The sequence below is a fragment of the Neofelis nebulosa genome, chromosome 4, assembly GCF_028018385.1.
Source record: "Neofelis nebulosa isolate mNeoNeb1 chromosome 4, mNeoNeb1.pri, whole genome shotgun sequence".
NCBI classification, from domain to species: Eukaryota; Metazoa; Chordata; class Mammalia; order Carnivora; family Felidae; genus Neofelis; species Neofelis nebulosa.
The window spans coordinates 143,404,613-143,423,555 of NC_080785.1; the positions used below are offsets into that span (position 1 = coordinate 143,404,613).

At 36.2% G+C, this 18,943-nt stretch overlaps 1 protein-coding gene across 20 annotated transcripts in view; it reads left to right on the forward strand.

The window, feature by feature from the left end:
* Window positions 1–18,943, forward strand: part of CFAP20DC (CFAP20 domain containing) — a 240,243-nt gene that overhangs the window by 138,290 nt on the left and 83,010 nt on the right. For 16 of the 20 annotated variants that reach the window (XM_058726354.1, XM_058726359.1, XM_058726348.1 and 13 more), the window contains 5 exons: window positions 7,335–7,471; window positions 8,155–8,317; window positions 10,193–10,309; window positions 11,460–11,579; window positions 13,963–14,294. In XM_058726354.1, coding sequence (XP_058582337.1) covers window positions 7,335–7,471; window positions 8,155–8,317; window positions 10,193–10,309; window positions 11,460–11,579; window positions 13,963–14,294 — 869 coding nt within the window. Of the gene's footprint in view, window positions 1–7,334; window positions 7,472–8,134; window positions 8,318–9,257; window positions 9,352–10,192; window positions 10,310–11,459; window positions 11,580–13,593; window positions 13,732–13,962; window positions 14,295–18,943 lie in introns of those variants that run through there. The other 4 variants (XM_058726346.1, XM_058726362.1, XM_058726363.1 and 1 more) reach the window with 4 other exon arrangements.

Consider the following 18,943-nt stretch of genomic DNA (forward strand, 5'->3'; position numbering starts at 1 on the left):
AGAGATAAAGTAATTAGTGAGTGGTAGACCTAGGATTGACCAGGCAGTCTGTTTTAGAGATGCATTCTTAATTACTCACTCCCATTAAGCAATTTCTGGGGAGCCTTCTCACATATTATAGGAAACTGTCCTAGTTCCAAAACCAAATGATGGAAATTATGTACTAAGGCCTGTGTTATGTATAAGCTCCATTCTTTATTCAAAATGGAAAGTTTTCCTGAGATGATAAAACGGTTTCCCTGAAAATGTTCCTTTACTCATTAATAGTAAACACCAAAAACTAGGCCATTGATAGCTTTTTAATAAATTAAGAGTTTGTGAAGAAAAGTAATATCTTGTGCTTTATTGCTTTTTATCTTGTTGCCATAGCCTAACTTTACACACAGATGACATTGTCTAAGGTCATATACAAGTTTAGTGGAGAAAGAGCTATTCTAATTTTAGTTTTTAATGTGTTTTATTGCCTTTCAAAAAATGTCTTAAATTTTTTATTAATGAGATATGGCTAAATACTGGTATTAATTATTTGCAAAAATTGAAGAGTGATTTTCATCACCTAAGGCCTTCCCTGCTTTAGTCACTCACCTACCTACCTGTCTTTTCATCATGCTTCCAGAGTTTACAGACTGCCAGTCCTCCCAGCTGGTCTAAAAGAGTTTTGAAATAAAATTTTCTGCATAGGATGTGCACTCTCAAATTAGCCACACTTCCCCCACCTCACATTCTGTAAGTGCCTGCCTTTCACATATGTGTTACCTGCCTGGCATTGAACCCACTTCCGTTTCCATTTGTCCTTCTCCCCACACCCTACTTTCTTTCCTCTGAAAAAGGATATTACAGTATTATATTCTATATTTGATACCTCATAAACCCCATTTGTCTTCACCACATACATTAACTATCATGTCCTTAAAGTTCTGGTACTTACCTATACAGGCATTAACAGACCCACTTTTCAGATAGCAAAATAAGTGTTTCATCAGATGTCTTCACAAAACTGCACAGAAAATAAATAGCAGACATGGGAAGAATCCCCTGCAATGCCCTCGTGGCCCACTGAGGGCAGCATCGTGTGTGGTAAGCCTTGGGACACTGGAGTTCTGAGCCCCTGCTCTGTGTGGACAGATCTCTGAACATCATGAGCCTCCATTTCTTCATCTACGGAGGACATAGGATAATATCACAAGTGATTGGAAATTGCACAGAGGCTATGTACGTGTCATATCCGTCATCTTTTAGATTCCAAGTTGAATGTCTCTCCCCGCTAACCCCAATACTAGATACCAGCCCTCTGTTAAATACACTTAATAACCTTCTGAACTTTTCCTGCACACCTCTTATCACACTGGTAATCATGTAGTTATTTATGAATGACTTGCTGTAATATCTGTCTCCCCCATGAGACTGTGGGCTCCTTGAAGGAGGTATGTGTTCATCTTATTCCCTGTCTTACTCTGTGCCTAGACCGGCTGGCCAAGGCAGATGCCTAATCATTACTGAAAGGATAGGTGAATGAAGGAATAAATAAATGATTATGAACGGACTTTGTAAAGTGTTAAATGCTATTCAAGATGTAATATATTAATAGCATATTTACTAACCATTTAGTCCCACAGTATTTGGCATGTTACATGCATTGTTTCATACAATCTAACAAAAGCACCATAACTTAAGCACTGTCATTATCTCAATCTTAATGAAAGAAAGTGAGGCTTAGAAAGGTTAAGCACCTTGTCTAAAATAATATTGCTCCACAGAACAGCCCTTTTTGTATTTTTGACATTCTTTATAACAGTGCACATATAATAAAATAAAAATTAATCCAATTCAAGGTCTGGATTCTGGTAGCAAGTTTAATTCTGATTTGATTGCTAGATAATAGATGTAAGTCTTGAGCGTGACCCTTCAATGATTAGAGTTGAAAATTCAGCAAGTTTTTCTGGTTAAGCTTTGAAAACCCTGCAAACTTAAATGACTATTATAATTAGAATATTGTATCTTGAGACAAAAATGAATGTTTATTTTTCTAAGAGACAATTAGAGAGTAGACCCTCAGGTTTTATATTCTAACTACAAAGGCATGTACCCCTCATAAAATAGCAAAATAATTAATGGTAACATCTCTGACCTACACCAAGTTCATTTTCCACAAACTCAAGAAAATGAAACGCCTAGAGCATGACTTTAATCTAATCGTGATTTTTAACCTTATATTGTGCATATTGATATCATTCTTAAAAGAGCTCCCTTTAGAATTCAAAAGGCATGGGTTTCTGCTTGTAGTGTTCTTTTATTAAGATTTTTCTCATAGAAACTTTGTCCCTTTTACTTTTTATTTTAGAAACCAAAGTCTAAGTTACTTTCCCTTGTAGGTTTTAATTAGGATTCTCTTACAGTAGATAAATAGCATGATACATATTTACAGAGAGAATCATGACAATGATTATAAATAGAATTACTAAAATGAAACAGGCTTTAAGAATGTATATATGTTAATTGTACCAAAAAGTTGAGTCTATTAACTAAGGAGATAACCTAATGGGAGAGTATTGATATACTTTGGTTTGTGAAAAACATGCACTAGCATTTGTAAATTTTAGAAAATAGACTTAAATTTAAATGCGTAGTGATAGATTACTCTTTAAAGAAACCCTATAGATGAGGATCATATCTAACTTTCTGTGATTTAGAAAATTGTATCATATGAGGTTTAGGTATACCTTTAATGGTCACTGGATATCTACTGCTAAGCAAGATATTCCTCTAAAAAATTCAAGGTATTTAGGAATTTTTTTAAATACCTACAAACTAGTTAATATGTACATTTTGTTGAATTAAAGCTGGAACTATATCAGTATGACCTTTTAAATATGCCCTCCCCTAAAAAAATCTTCCTTTTAATCTTGAATGCTATTTATAATTGTGGTGAGATTTATCCATTGTCTACCATGTACTGTACTGGGCTCCACAAGTGGGGATACATACAGTACCAAATAAATGGCCTTTCTATTCAAAGGAGCTTAAATTAATTGGGGGGAACATATATATGAAGAGTAAGAAAAAACATTAAGGAAATTGCCCCATAAGATGTTTGAACAGAAAGATATGCAAAAAATATGCCCATTCCTAATGGTTCCCATGACTGGAAGTTCCAAAAAAAAAAAAAAATTCTCCTATTCTGATTACTGAAAATTTCCATGTAGGCCCAAGCCAACTCCCATGACATTCAGGACTCTCAGTGGCTCTTTCTGGGGAAAATCCACATTTGAGAACAAAATCAATAGTCCAGGATTTGTTCTACTTGGTCACAAAAGGTACAAACGATGATAGATTCTATAACAAATTTTTCCAATTGGCCTGGGATTTGAGTGTCATTTCTTTCTGTTATTGGTCCTGAGAGGCTAACAGGGTTTTGTTAACTCCAAATGGATATTTATAATGACTTTTAAAACACAGATGTACATACAACCAATAATCTATTTGCTAACACTAGAAAATTTCACATGTAATCTGAGTAGGCATCTGATTGTAGTGCCATAGCATTACTACTGTTGAAATCCATACCACTCATTTAATTATCAATGTGTGTTGGTCATTGTTGATCCTTCTCATCCCCCATATCCTGGCAGTTGTCCAGTCCTATCCAGTCTTCGTCCTCAGTTCACAGACAGATTTTTCTTAAAATGAAAACTGAAATTCTAGCCAAAGTTAAAAATATTTAGTCATTGGGGCACCTGGGTGGTTGAGCGTCTGACTTCAGCTCAAATCATCATCTCATGGTTCGTGGGTTCAAGCCCTGCATCAGGCTTGCTGCTGTCAGTGCAGAGCCCACTTTGGATCTTCTGTCCTTCTCTCTCTGTCTGTGCTCTCTCTGTCTCTCTCTCTCTCTCAAAAATAAATTAAAAAAAAAAAGAAATATTTAGTCATTTAATCCAACATCCCTTTGATTCATTACATTTAATGATTTATTCATTTTGCTCAGCAAGTATCTATAACTCCATGTCAGGCACCAGACTAGCAATTCAGGGGTGAAGAAGTGGGCTACTGAGTTTATATCTACTGAAGCATATATTATCAGAGAATCCCACAAACACATGTAAAAGGGCAATTTTGACTTAAATTAATGTGAGGGAAAGGTTATGGGAATACCTGTACTGGAAGAGCCTTCTAGCCATGGGGAACAGCATGCACAAATGGTCTGGTAGGCAGGAAGAGCTGAGGAGGCCAGTCTTTTGAGAGAGCAGAAAATGAGAGTGAAAGGTATGAAGTGAAGCAAGAACATGTAGGTTTTTGCAGCTACTGTTAAGGGCTTTCTTCTTAATCCTAAGAGCAGCAGGGAAGCCATTGAAAAGTTTTGAGGGAAAGGAGTGCCTCCATCATAAGACCACTCTGACGGCATTTTGGAGAGGGCATGGGACAGGGAGCCAGAACAGACATGGTAGGTCACTTAGAGGCTTTGCAATCATCCAGGAGAGGGATGATGATCGCCTGGATTGCAGTGTTGGCAGAGGCAGTACAGAGAAGTGGACATGGATTGGCTGTGGAGAAGGTGGAGGGAGGAGTCAAGAATGATACCCGATCCTAACTGTTCAAACTCAATGGATTGTAGTGCCGTACTCCAGACCAAGTTTTCTGTTGGAAGCATCTTGGAGACGTGGAAAAGGAATTGAGCAAGAAGGCCACTGGAGACAAGGAGTAGAGCTCTGAAGAGAGGACTAGGCTAGAAATGGAAAGTAGGAAGTCATCTGGTATCTGAATCTGCCTCAGAACAGCCAGAATAGCTTCCCACACTTCTGCTTGGACACCTTCAAAATGACAGAAAATTCTCCACCACCATGACCAGACATGCTTAATTAAAGAAAGATGCTCCTTATGTTGGAGTAAAACCTTGAAGTAAATTCTTCTCATTAGTTATGTTCTTGCCCTTTGGACAAATGGAATCTCTCTTCTACCAAACAGGGCTTCAAGAATTTGAAGAATACTGAAACAGTACAGCTGCTCACCATTTTGCCAGCCATTTTAGTCTTCTGTCCAGCAAACATTCTCTCATATCATGTCAGCAGTCTGACCCTTGCCCAACCCTTCAGCTTCATCTGTTGCAGACACAAAACCAGACCCAGAACACCCATCTTTCCACACATGTTGCTTCCACTCAGATCTAAATAAACACTTGGAGCTTCCCAAGCGTGGCATGCTTTCACTAATTTTTGTGCCTTTTCTCATGCCTTCTCAGGGGAGTGGTTTTTAACTCTAGCACATGTAAAATCATAGCTCTACAGCAGAGGCTAAAGAGACCACCCAGCTAACTATAGGAATTTTTTCAAGGAATAGATCAGACAGAAAGTGGCCAATAGCTCATGTATATCCAGGACTGTGGGACAAATGTGGACTTACTTGGAGCCGACATCATAATATTCAAGTTGGTTCTGTCTTGCAAGTGAGCAGAGCAGAAGACTTTCTAGCTTGCAGGCAGTTTTTTGATTTAAGGACCATCACCCTCACCTGCTCTTTTAGTCCGGGAAGCCTACCTACAGTCACAAAGAACCCCACAGCCTCATCTAGTCAGGAGTTCCTCCAGCAGCCTTCCATGTGGTCATTCAGAGACCAAGGCTCCTTTTATGCAATGATTCTTCTCGGAGCCTTAAAGTCCTCCCTTGGATCTTCTTCATCTTGTCAAGAGATGAGGGCAGAGAGATTACTGGGGATTATGCAGGGGGTTTTAGAGGCCAGGAATTAGTTTACACTTCTCACGTTTCACTTCTTATGGTCTCATTAACCAGAACTCAGTCACATGACCCATATAACTGCAGAGAAGGCTCAAAATGTAATGTAGCTGTATGCCCAGAAGGGAAAGACAGCAAGGGTTGGTAATCACATCTGCCCTATCCTGGAGGTGAAACCAATTTGTTCTCTTTCTCCCACAAAACTTTCAATGATACCCTGTTGCCTAACCAAATTTAAAATTGGCTCTTAGCATTTTAAGGCTCTGTTCATTGTGACCCAAACTCATCCTTCCAGCTAAACTGGTAATTTCATTCCCCAAGGATACCCTACCAGTTCACTCTTCCTTGTGTTTATTCAGACACTTTTTTCTGTCTAGGGCACCCCACATCTTTCATTCTTGAAATCTTATGTCATTCAAGGTCCATTCAAGAAGTCACTTACTCTTTTTCTTTTTTTTTAATCGTGAGAAGTGCACTCCTTAATCCCCATCCCCTATTTCACCCTTCCCCCACCCACCTCCCCTCTGGTAATCATCAGTTTGTTCTCTGTCATTAATAATCTGTTTCTTGGTTGTTCCTCTCTTTTTTACTGACCCCTTTTCTTATTTGTTTTGTTTCTTAAATTCCACATATGAGGGCAATCATATGGTATGTGTCTTTCTCTAATTGGCTTATTTTGTTTAGTATAATACTCTGTAGCTCCATCTATGTCGTTGCAAAGGGCAAGATTTCATTCTTTTTTAACACTAAATAATATTTAGTAACTTAGTGTGTATATATGTGTGTGTGTGTGTGTGTGTATGTGTGTATATATATGTATATATATATATGTGTGTGTATATATATATATATATATATACATAATTCACATCTTCTTTATCCATTCATCTATCAGTGGACACTTGGGCTGCTTCCATAGTTCCATAGTTTGGCTATTGTAAATAATACTGCAATAAACATAGGGGTGCAGGTATCCCTTGAATTAATGTATTGGTATTTGGGGGGTAAATACCCAGTAGTGTGATTACTGGATTGTAGGGTAATTCTAATTTTAATTATTTGAGGTATAAGAGGTCACTTATTCTTCATTCCCACTGGTCTGCTTTATGTTACGGTTACCTGTTTTACTATCACCTCCCTCCAGACTCCTCGAGGACAAGCAGTATATCTTATCTATTTTGTGTCCCTGATAACCTGTAGTATGTGCTCAAGAGAGTGCTCAATCAAATATTTGTTCACTTGACTTAGTTTTATTTAAACTACTTCCTTACTAGAATGTATTTTTTAGTAACTGTTCTTTCTTTTCTCTCCCTCCTCCTCTCTTTTTTTGAGGCAAAATATTTGTGGCAGTGGTTCTCAAATGACTGTGAGCATAAGAACTATTTGGGAGAGCTTGTTAAAATTATAGATTTCTGCCTCCCCTCCCTAAGATGCTAATTCTACAGATCTGGTAGATCTGATGTTAGGCTTCAGCATCTGCATTTTTTATAAGTGCTCTGTAGTGGAATTTGGATCATGTGACACCTGGATTGTATTTTCAGAAACATTGCAACATGGTACTAGTCATTATATCCATTAATGGACTATTATTGCCTTCCTTAAACAAAACAGATCAGTTCATTAACAAGGGAACAGGCAGTGTGCGTACCAGTAAAAATCATGATGTTTGTCATATCGCCTTTGGATCCAGAGTACTTGGACCACCTCCACTCTCTGGCAGAAGAAATAACATGAGGATATCCAGTGAGGTAGGAGCAAGATTTGAAGAGCTCATCTAAGCGTGAGAGGCATGGGAAGGGAAGGGTTTTTTCCCCAGTGCAGGGGTTGGGGGTTGGGGAAGAAGGAGAGAGACTACATGCCAAAAGCAGAAGGCTTGAATAAATTTGGAACAAATTCTGGATTTTTAAAAAAACCTCAAAACTGTTTTATTTTTGCCATATCAACACAATTAACATTTCTGAGTATTCTTTTCATTAACTGTGTTCACAAAACTTAAAGACAAATATATGTGAGCACATTTTATGGTCTCTCCTTCAAAAAGGAATTGGATCATCACCAGACACCTTACAACAACCAGATTCTCAAATGTTATATTTTTATTTTTAATTTCCTCCAAATTTCAGACATACACAGAAATTTTCAACTCACCGCCTACCTACTAAAGATGGAATGTATCAAATAAGCACATTTTAACTTGTGTCTAGAAGACGCGCTTGACTTCTGTTTTATCTCATGTTATATTTCTCCTTCCATTCCTTTCCAATTTTCTACTATAATTTTCCTCTCCACCAACTTTCTAATCTATTCATTTCCTCTAGTTTTTTTTCCTCACATTTTAGTTGCCCAAATATTATTAATCTGTGTATATTCTACAGGAAATAAATGCAATTCCCATATTTAAAAATGTGCAGATAATTCCTTTTCCTTATAGACAATAAGATCCATTGGGTCCAGAAATAACCGATCATGCCAACAGTCTATGGCAGAGAACTGTGTTAGCAGTGCAGAAATGTCAGCCTCACTGATACCTGAGTCGGAGGAGCAAAGAGATAAAGAAAATATTCGCCAAATAAAGCAGACCGTACCTATTCATGGTAAGAATCGTGCATAAGTTTGTTTTTAATTTTTTTTATGTGTATTTATTTCTGAGAGAGAGAGAGAGAGAGAGAGAGCAGGCTAGGGAGGAGCAGAGAGAAAGGGAGACACAGAATCCAAAGCAGGCTCCAGGCTCTGAGCTGTCAGCACAGAGCCCAATGCGAGGCTCGAACTCACAAGCCATGAGATCATGACCTGAGCTGAAGTCAGACGCTTAACTTACTGAGCCACCATGCATAAGTTTTGATAGCTAGGGGAAAACAGTTAGAAATGTTCTTGCGGGGCGCCTGGGTGGCGCAGTCGGTTAAGCGTCCGACTTCAGCCAGGTCACGATCTCGCGGTCCGTGAGTTCGAGCCCCGCGTCAGGCTCTGGGCTGATGGCTCGGAGCCTGGAGCCTGTTTCCAGTTCTGTGTCTCCCTCTCTCTCTGCCCCTCCCCCGTTCATGCTCTGTCTCTCTCTGTCCCAAAAATAAATAAAAAACGTTGAAAAAAAAAAATTTAAAAAAAAAAAAAAAAAAAGAAATGTTCTTGTGAAGATAAATTCGAAGTTATATTCTTGACTAGATCTTACATCCAGAGAATTATCATTTAAAAAGAAAAATATGGAAAAAAATAATTAAATAAATAAAAATGAAAAAGATGGCGGATTTTGAAGTATGTTTCAAATTTATACATATATTATCATCTAGAACCTATTATTCTCTTTATTCCACTATTTCAAATTGCCACAGTACCCTGTGTTTTTATTTTATGATGATTGGCAAGGAAATAATATAGCATTCTACTGTCACTATATTTTGAGAACTCCACCTGCATTTTAAGTTTTCTTAATTATATCTTTTAACTAATCTCTTCCATTTATAAAGTGCTTTTTATTTTCTCTTGTTGATATAAAAAGAACCCTGTTGGTGAAGAGGAGATTTTTGTCCCATTTTATAGATTGAAGGTTCATGGCTAACAGAGAGGCAAAGTGATTTGAAATTTGTAATCATTGGAAAGGATTGAGACCAGCACCAAAGGCTTACCACTCACTGTCAGTTTTTCCATTCTTGCATGTCTGACTTTTGTGAGAGTTGAAAAGGGGGGCACTTGTGTTCATTTTATTTGCTTTAGAGATTAATGATCATTATTACAGACTATATTTCCCATGCAATACAAAACTGAGATAAAGAAATGAATAACACAGATATTTAGTCCCAACTCTACCACCATTTGTGAGACCTTAATCAAATTTCCCAAACCTTGTGGGCCTCAGTTTCCTCATCTATAAAATGGGGATAAAATTACTGCTGGCACTATAGTAGTAATGACTGCCTCACATGGTCTTTGTGAGGATTCAAGAAGAAAAATCAGTCAAATACACCATATTGTGCCAAGAAATTAAACATTCAGTTATTATTAAGTGCTACTATGAGTATTATTATTATTACTATTACATAATTAAATTACACTTAAGAATTATTTTTCAGGTTTAATCTCAGTTCTCCATGGTTCTTTAGAAATTTATCTACCTCTTCTTTTAAAGGAAGAAATTATTTTTCTGTATTAGCTATCAGTTCCATTTTTTATGTTTTTTAATACAGCGTGTTGTGTGATTAACATTAACCAAATTACCTATAGCTCTCTGTAAGGTTATGTTACAAGAATAAAATGTGTTAGTAATTTTGAAAGCCTCATATGATCCTAATATTGGAGTAGGAATAAATACCTATTTTCCATGAAGGAATAAGTTATGCTTTTGATATAGCTTTGCATGATGTCAAAATGATACGGGAACATTCTCATTATGGCTCTAATTATATTTACTGAGTTATTTCAAACCATATACTACTTTCTGTTCTGGCTTTTTGTTCTTTGATATGAAAACATACCAGCTGATCTGCATGTTATGCACCCACATCCCCCTCAAGAACCATCAGCAGATAAGAATAATAACAGGAGAAGATTACGATTAAAAAGCACCAACAGAGAAAGGACAGAGGCACACCGAGGTACGACCCTAATTCAATACTATCTTATATCTGTATATTATTCAGAACAATGGAATCTCTCTCTGCAGGTTGTAAATTTCAAAGGATTACGAACCAATTCATTTAAAATATAAATATCTTTTCTACAGGGATTATGGAAATCAGATTTTCTGCAAAAGAATTGCTCTAGAGCCCTAACGGAGATTTGCTGGATTAAATAGACAGTACCGCAGAAATAAAGAACTTCCTACTTTCTACTCTCAAAGGCTGAATAAGCTTAAATTACTGTTTTTTAGAAACGGCCCAAATTTGATAGGGGAGGTTTCTTCCTGCAGACTTTCCTAAAATTGCACTTAACTCGTAATTTTTCATGTTTCATTTATATCTCTTCTTTTTAAATTGAGCCCTTTTCAGATATGCATATTCATCTTTTTTTACATTTACTGTCTCTCCCTTTTGACTCTATGCCATCTGATATAATGTAGGTTAAAATTTCAACTGTTTGCAACCAGTAAAGCATTAGATAAATTTAGATGGCTATTATAGTCATCCCTTTGAATACTGGATTTGAGGTAATGCAAGGATAGATTTGTCTGCACATGCAGTAGTTACCCTGAGTCAAGCCCAGAGTATGTCTTGTACTCATCTGCTACCATAATTTCTCAAAAGTGTAGGGTTCTTGGGTACGCTGAAATTCAACTTGTTAGGATTTGTGTTATTTTTATAAAATGATAGAAAAATTAATTGTGTCCATTTTCTTAAGATGCTGAAGGAAAGAGCTTGGTTTAAAAGAGTCTGTTTCAGCAAGAGTTGTAATTTAAAGTAAACACACTCCATTTTATGTGGAACCAAAGGGGAAAATTTAGACCTTTTAAAAATGATACGGGTTTTGGAATTCCTTTTATTGCATATTGTAAAATTTAAATCTAAAATGTCCCCCATGCAAATATCAAGGAGTTTAAAGATGAACCGCTACAAAAATGCAGCTGAGTTCATCTTTAAAACATTCTAGTGGAAAAGAAAAAAAAAACTGCATATAATCAGTATTGTCACCTCTGATGTGCTTTTCAATAGTCATGTAGAAAAGTACCCCATGTCAATAGTGTCCTTTGAAAATAACTTTTTTAAAAAATCAAAAATAACATAGTGGAAAATATTTATTCCAATAAAGGCTGTTCTTCAGGAAATAACAGGAATGAAGATAAAGCGACAACCCCCCTCAACAGTGTGTCCCAACAGAAAGCAGAGATGAACCCAAGCTCTCCAACACCACAGTCTCCTGATCAAGCAGGTTGGCACCCCAGAATCGTTAATAATGAATAAAATCTAAGTATGTCGAACATTTCAAACCCAGTCATTTTGAAAAGTTGTGATTCAGTTGCTTGCTAAAAATCTATCATTTTTCATAAATCTCCTTTTAACCCCACTTGCATGTCAGACTTTGAGGGATGAAAGGGTATTTTTATGTTCAAGTTTCAATGCATCAGAAGGAAAGTTTGAAACTCCAAAGTTTTAACATGACATCATCACCATCCCCAAAGATTACTTATTGTTACAAGTCCCCCATCCTCTTTATAATGGAGATGGTTGGAGTCTAGCACATTGAGCCCATCAACATATCTTGCCTAGCAGGTGTGTGGTACTTTTACAAAGGCGAATTGTTCTGAGCAAGGGAAAAGGGAAAATAAATGAAAATTGTTTGTAGTTTGTCAGTCTTATTTATGCAATGTTGAAACCTTCATTAAAATGTTAGGCGCAATTAGTGTCTCTAGCATAAATCTGACTGTGTAGAAAAACTAATTAGATGTTTAGGTGATCATTCTTGCATTTATCTTGTTTGCTGCAATATTGTGATTACACAGTAATTTACATATTTTCCTAAGAAAACACACCAAATTATTCATTACAATTGATATGGAAATACTTTGAGGTAAAACTACAAATTCCAAAAAAGCATGTGGCGGTGAGATAATTAGAGTCCGTTTGGTGTAAAAACACTCCTTTGACTTTGACTTTTTGATAGTTAATAATATGTTTGGCAATAGGTCGTGCACGTTGTTTAATTACATAATGAAGATTCCCAGTATCTTTTCCTCCAATTTTCTTTACGGATCCATGTATGTAATGCAACACATTAGGTTTTTTTTTAATCTTTTTCAACATTTACTTATTAATAAAGCATCTACAGAGTTTACAAAGCATGTGCTATGTTCTTAGCACCACGCGAAAGACTTTGCTGTCCCAAAGAGGACAGCCCAGTGAATCTGTTTATTTCACCTGCTCACGGCACACTGACCGAGGAGTCTCCACATCCCCTGTGAATGTGGTCTGATGACATAGATTCAGCCTGCTGTTGGCCATTTACCTACAGAAAATGTGAAAGCCTTGTCCCTTATAGGTGTTCCCTAAGAAATGTACATTTGTTACTCTTTCTATAGGCAAGTTATGTTATATAATGATAGTGCTAAGTTACGCAACCAGTGACTACATTATGCTGAATACAATTTCATTTGTGCCATTAATGTTATTTTTATTAAAGGTCTTTTCTTTGTTGGTTTCCTGATGTAGGCTTTAGAGTTTCAAGTCAGCAAATCTTGGTTACTTTCCTTGTGAAGATAAATGTAGCCAGATTCCAGAGTCAGGATAAAATGACCATGTCCACATTTTGGTTCTGCTGAACGCAGATTTTTGTAAGATTTTCACCATTGACATAATGTAGGAGGGAAAAAAGTAAATTTTAAGGAAAATAGACTAAGTTGAGAAAATGTGACTTTTTCCTGCCATCATTCTAAAGAAAATAAGCATGCTTTTAATGATATTCATTGTAAATATTTGTTCCAATTTGCCTGGATCATAGCTATAAAAATCTACCTCAGTGTTACATAAAAGATTAAACTATGTTATACACCTGAAACTAATGTGACATTGTACATCAACTCTACCTTTTAAAAGATTTTTTAAAGTTTTGATATAAATGTATCTCAGTGGTGTAGTATTCAGTATTTTTAACAAAAACAATGTGCAGAAAGATTTTTGTATGAAAACATTCCCTCCTATAGTTAAACATAAAGAACTTTTTCACCAGCAGAAGTCACCAGTCACATTAACAAGTATTTCTGTGGATTTACTATTACTTGAAAAGTCTATTCAGTTTAGTCTATGAATTGCCCCCGCTTCAGTCAGTGAAAGGGAAAAGAAAAACCTGTTAACCTCTTCATGGTTTCCTCTCCTCCATGATTTATAATCTGAACAATGCCCAGATATTTTATTTAAAGAAACTTGTTAAATGCCCTGCCCTCCTACAGGTAAAAGAAGATATTAGTTACTCAAACGCTTTTAAATTTGGAAGATTTCCTCCCCCCTGGAATATCAAATTGATGAGGCTGTGCTATAAAGAGCTTACTGCAAGACAGGTGATAATTATTTCAGACTTATAAATTTCCTGGCCGGTACTTCAACTCAGATGGAGAGAAAGTGCAAATGAGTTGCCCATAGCTGTAGGCTCTGATCTATGGGGTTAAATGTTTAGCAGGATGTGGATAGATTGCATTCCTTGACTTCTGCATTATTTAATAAATCCCTGTTTCAACACAAGAAATTTTGAACTAACCACCTGCCTAATATAACACTTCTGGAACACTCCTCTAATTTTTGTCATCTTTTTCAAATGTCAGATGAGTGGATATTTCCTGAAAATGATCACATTTCCCATTTGGCGTCCAGCAGACAGTCTCTCCTTCTAGATGATGACTCCCGCCACGCTTCACACCTGTGGCTAGAAGCCAGCAAGGAAAGTGAACGTGACCAACTGGCAGAGGAAACCCAGGCTGTTCCAAAGAACATTTTCACTTTTTCATCAAGACCGCGATCAGCACCTCATGGAAAAACTCAAACTCTGTCCCCAGAGGGGTGCCCATTTATTTTGGATCTAAAAGAGGATACCAGTGTGACAAGGAGAGACACTGAATCGGAGGATGATTTTTATGGCGGTGACAGCAGCGAAGAGGTAACACTGCTTGATAAGTGAAGTCGTTTTAAAACGCAGTTGTTGCATTAGCTCCAATGAGCGCTAAAACCAGTTGAAATGAAAGAGGAGAAATCAACTGCTATTTATAAAAATGCAGCAGATTGCAGTGTCAGTCAACAGTTGCCTCAGGTTGTTATGGTAACTCTAAATTGCTGCCTTTTTTATTAGCAGTCAGCCAATTTCATTTTTAATTATGGAAACCAGTTTTGGGGTTGTTTTTGTTTTTTCGCTTTAATTTTTGCCTCACAGAATGAGAAGTAACACGCAGTTTAGTTGTATGATGGCGAGACCAGTAAGACATTGAGAACACGTTGTTCTGGCTCTCTGGGGGAATTGTGCTGCAGTGGCCAAGCATTCCGAATTGACAGTTTTCTGGCTTCCTTACTCCCTGCCATCTCTCCACCTTAGACCTATTAGGACTCATTATTTTCCATATGGTCCCAGAATTTCAAGAGTTGTGCCAATTAAAGTCTAGATAATGAATCATGGATTAGTGCTGGGACTTGCCTTACCCAGGGTTTTCTGTTTGCGGTTATTTAGAATACAAACATATCTTACAAATTGGTAAATTCACATAAAGTTTAAAAAAAAAAACAACTCGTTATAGACCAAAGGGAAAGTAGTTCTGAAACATTTGCTTAAAACTTAATCCAGTAACTCTTTTTCCCTGTATAAAATGAATTTATTTGTGAAGTTCCTTTAGTTTTGTGCTCTAATGATAGGCATTCATATTTTCTGTGAAAAATAATTATCTTAAAAGCAGATTACAGTCAAGTTACGGTTTAGAGAAATTATACAAATCATTTCTATATTAAAGTTATATAATAATTATTATATCTAATAAATTATATAATAAATATATTTATAAATATAAATATATTAGATTATATGTAATATAATGCTTATATAATAATAATTAGAAAAAAATTTTGTGTATGCTTACAAAAAAAATTTTTTTTCAAGTTATAACTCAAGGATCCCCATTCGGACAGTAGCATGCAGGTTAGGTTCAGAGCTCCTACCTTCAGAGCGAGTTAAGAATGTGATGAAAGTATTCAGGCAGTAACTATGGTGTTTTGCAACTTTTAATGAGTTTCCATAGCAAAGTGCATGGGGGAATCCTTTTTCTATAATATGTGCTTCTGAGTGTGGTGAAACTATTAGTTATACCAAACAAACCTACTATAAATCCCTTTTTGCATAAATACTATATTTGATGCCAGCGTATCAAATTGTGCTCAGGACGTCTTTGTCCCTTTCACCCTGAATAACATTAAGGTATAAAAATTATAAAATAAAGATTTGCCTTCAGCATCTAGTATCTCCTCCATCCCAGCTGTCAATTCTTCTGCAGTCTTAATTGGCTAGTCTGATAAGTTAATTAATATCATTTCATTAACACGATAGCCCATCCTTTTCCCATGTGCACAGCACCATCTTTCTTACCTAAACCAAAAGAATTCCTGTAATGGTGGAAATTTCATGGCAGGTGGGAATTATTAGTTCCTTCCCTGGAAAACTTTGAGAGAGGGAGGGCAGGGTGGGTGATGGGTATTGAGGAGGGCACCTTTTGGGATGAGCACTGGGTGTTGTATGGAAACCAATTTGACAGTAAATTTCATATATTAAAAAATAAATAAATAAAGAAAGAAAGAAAGAAAGAAAGAAAAAAAAAAAAAAAAAGAAAACTTTGAGAGAAGTTTTATGGGAAACTGCCCTTTAAATTCACGACATGAGGAACTTACCTCTTCTGTCTGTATGAAGGAAAAGTCTTGACAAGAAGCAATAGAGCTTCATGGGAAAATGAATACTAGTTCTGAATATTTTAACTTGTTATCACTTTATGTGCTTTCTTTTGCTATTAGCTACTCCTTACATTTTTCATTGTTTATTATGCAGACATATGCTAATTACCAACTATACAAATTCGAAAATAAATGTATCATGCATTACCCAAGCTCTGAGAGGCATAGCTATCTGGTCACCCCTGTGCCATGACCATCAAAATGACCAGTAGCATACGGCTAGAGCCTATACTCGGACCATCTCATTGCTAACACTGGTCCTGGCCCACCTTTAGTGGGAGCCTGCTAACAGTGGCAGCCAGAGAGAAGGGCAGAAGCCTTGTCATGTACAGGCTTTAGGGTTTGTTGTTAGAGGCAAGAACAAGACACAAACTAAAATAGAAAACATGACCAACAAAAATGTCGGGTTGTATTTAAATGAGTTCTAGAATTTGTGATGATCCCTTCTTTATCAAATTGTTTTGTTTGGGGCTTTTTTGGTCATTTCTTTTTCTGTAGGATTACTTCTCCCATTTATTAATTGTGTAAGTCAATGGGAAATTGGATTACATATTTCAAATGTTTATTTACATATAGTCTTCGAAGAAAAATCAGTTCGGTTAGTTTAGACATCCTTACTATATTAGTTGAATTATTTGAGAACGTTATATCCTTAGAGTAACATAATTATACTTAAGGAAAACAATGTTATGTTATAAATAACGGTGGAAAAATGAGTATAATTACATTACTTACTATGCTTTAGGTTTGTAACTTGTAGTTAAAAGACTTTATTTGATGGTAGACCATTGAGTATTTTTAAAGGGAAATTAGGTATATTCAGTAGTATGTAAACTAAGCAAAATCAAATCGTGTTATTATGATAGCTAGAGGGAAAGTACACATACAATAGTAAAGGCTAATTAAAATAAGCTTTCAGTGATATATTGATTTTGTAATTTAAGTGCCTATTCATTAATTCACATCTGAGATCTTCATTAGTGTGAGAGCCTCAAAATTATAAGTTTTCTTTTTTTGCATATGCTCTTCTCTTTGCTGTACTATACATTTTATTCCCTAGGCAGCCATGTATACTAATATTTCTGATACTCAATTAATTTTGAGTTTGTACTTCTTATTTGAAAAGCACACTATGGAAATATATAGCTATAAAATCAAGACTACCATGTAAAGTGAATTATCCTTGAAAGCTCCTTTCACACTATTGCAGCATCTGAAAGGAATAAAAGCCTGTTATTGTTATCATCTCTACATTGTATTTTATGCCATTATTCCCAACGTGGCTTTGAGTATACGCCTGGTTTACAACTTGAGATAGTTAGCTTTATATTAATATTTTATTACTCCCCTAACTTAATTTTTCATTTGGAAATACCATCATTTTTTTCCCCAAAACTCTGGCTGTGTATCACACACTAAAGTAGATACTTGCAAGGCCAGGTAATTTGTCCTGTATCACAATCCAAATTGGAACATTAAGCCAAAAAATTATCCATAGTTGGACATGAATTATGTAGACTGACTGCTTAGAGAATTCAAATTAGCGGAAGCTTCCAGATCTTCTCCCCATCTAACTCCATAGAGGGCTGCAGAGAACAAATTCACCAACAACGGCGTAAAAGGACCCTTTTAGTCCTCCCTGTCAGCTTTCCCATTATTTTTGCTTTCAAGGTACTTTTTTGTTAACACTCAGCAGTTAAGCTGTTTCGTTCTATTTTTTTCCTGATAGTTTAGATTTCTGAGTTCGTCTACAAAACATTCACCCCTGTGCACTTAACTAATGAATTTGAATTACTTTCTCACACACACATACATACACAAAATAGAAAGAATATTTACTCCATTTGAGGCTGCTTATAATTCTGTGTAGCCTTTAAAAACTTTTAAATGTCAATGTATGTGTTGGGGAAAAAATGGAAGGCCTCTATTTTGAATATATGGCCTTGCATTTTTATTCCTGTATATTATGAATTACAACATAACATATTCTGTAAACCTACCAGGCAAATTTAATACTTAATTTGCATGAGAAACTTTTTAAGGCTGTTCACATCTATATGTCTTTACTATTATCTTTAGAATTTTTTTTTAACATTTATTCACCTTTGAGAGACTGAGAGACAGAGAGACAGAGCACAAGCAGGGGGTGGTGGGGGCCAGAGAGAGAGAGGGAGACACAGAATCCAAAGCAGGCTCCAAGCTCTGAGCTGTCAGCACAGAGCCCGATGCAGGGCTCAAACTCATGAACGGAGAAATCATGACCTGAGCTGAAGTCAGACGCTTACCTGACTGAGCCACCCAGGAGCCCCTATATGTCTTTATTATTATCTTTTGAAGCTCTCTTCTTCTCTGCAGAAGTCACAGGCCCCTTGGTTCTTGTGACTTGGTTCTTCATTTTTGTAGGCAAGTAAAAACATTATAAAACTCTCGTCTGCTTAGAATATCATTATGCCACTTTTGCTAAAAGATAAACATCTTGCAGGTAAATATTTGATTGTGGATAGAGTTTCCACAAGAAATCTTTAAATTGTTATCAGCTAAAAGAGCATGAAGTCTTAACTTATAGAAAAATATGTTTCTGTCTTAAACAAAGGAGTCTCATCATTTTCCCCAAATATTCACATGATGGTGTTTGCCCATCCCGTAGAGTCCTTCTAACTTCTGCTATGATTTGTCTGTGAAGCATCATTGGCTATAGGTAAAGATATTTACAAAAATAATTTGCCCAACCCCTTTTAATATCAAGCATGTTGCAGATTAATTACCTGTTAGAAACACTTACATCTTCTTTTCGTTTTACTTCCTTATAAACTAGTTAGTAAA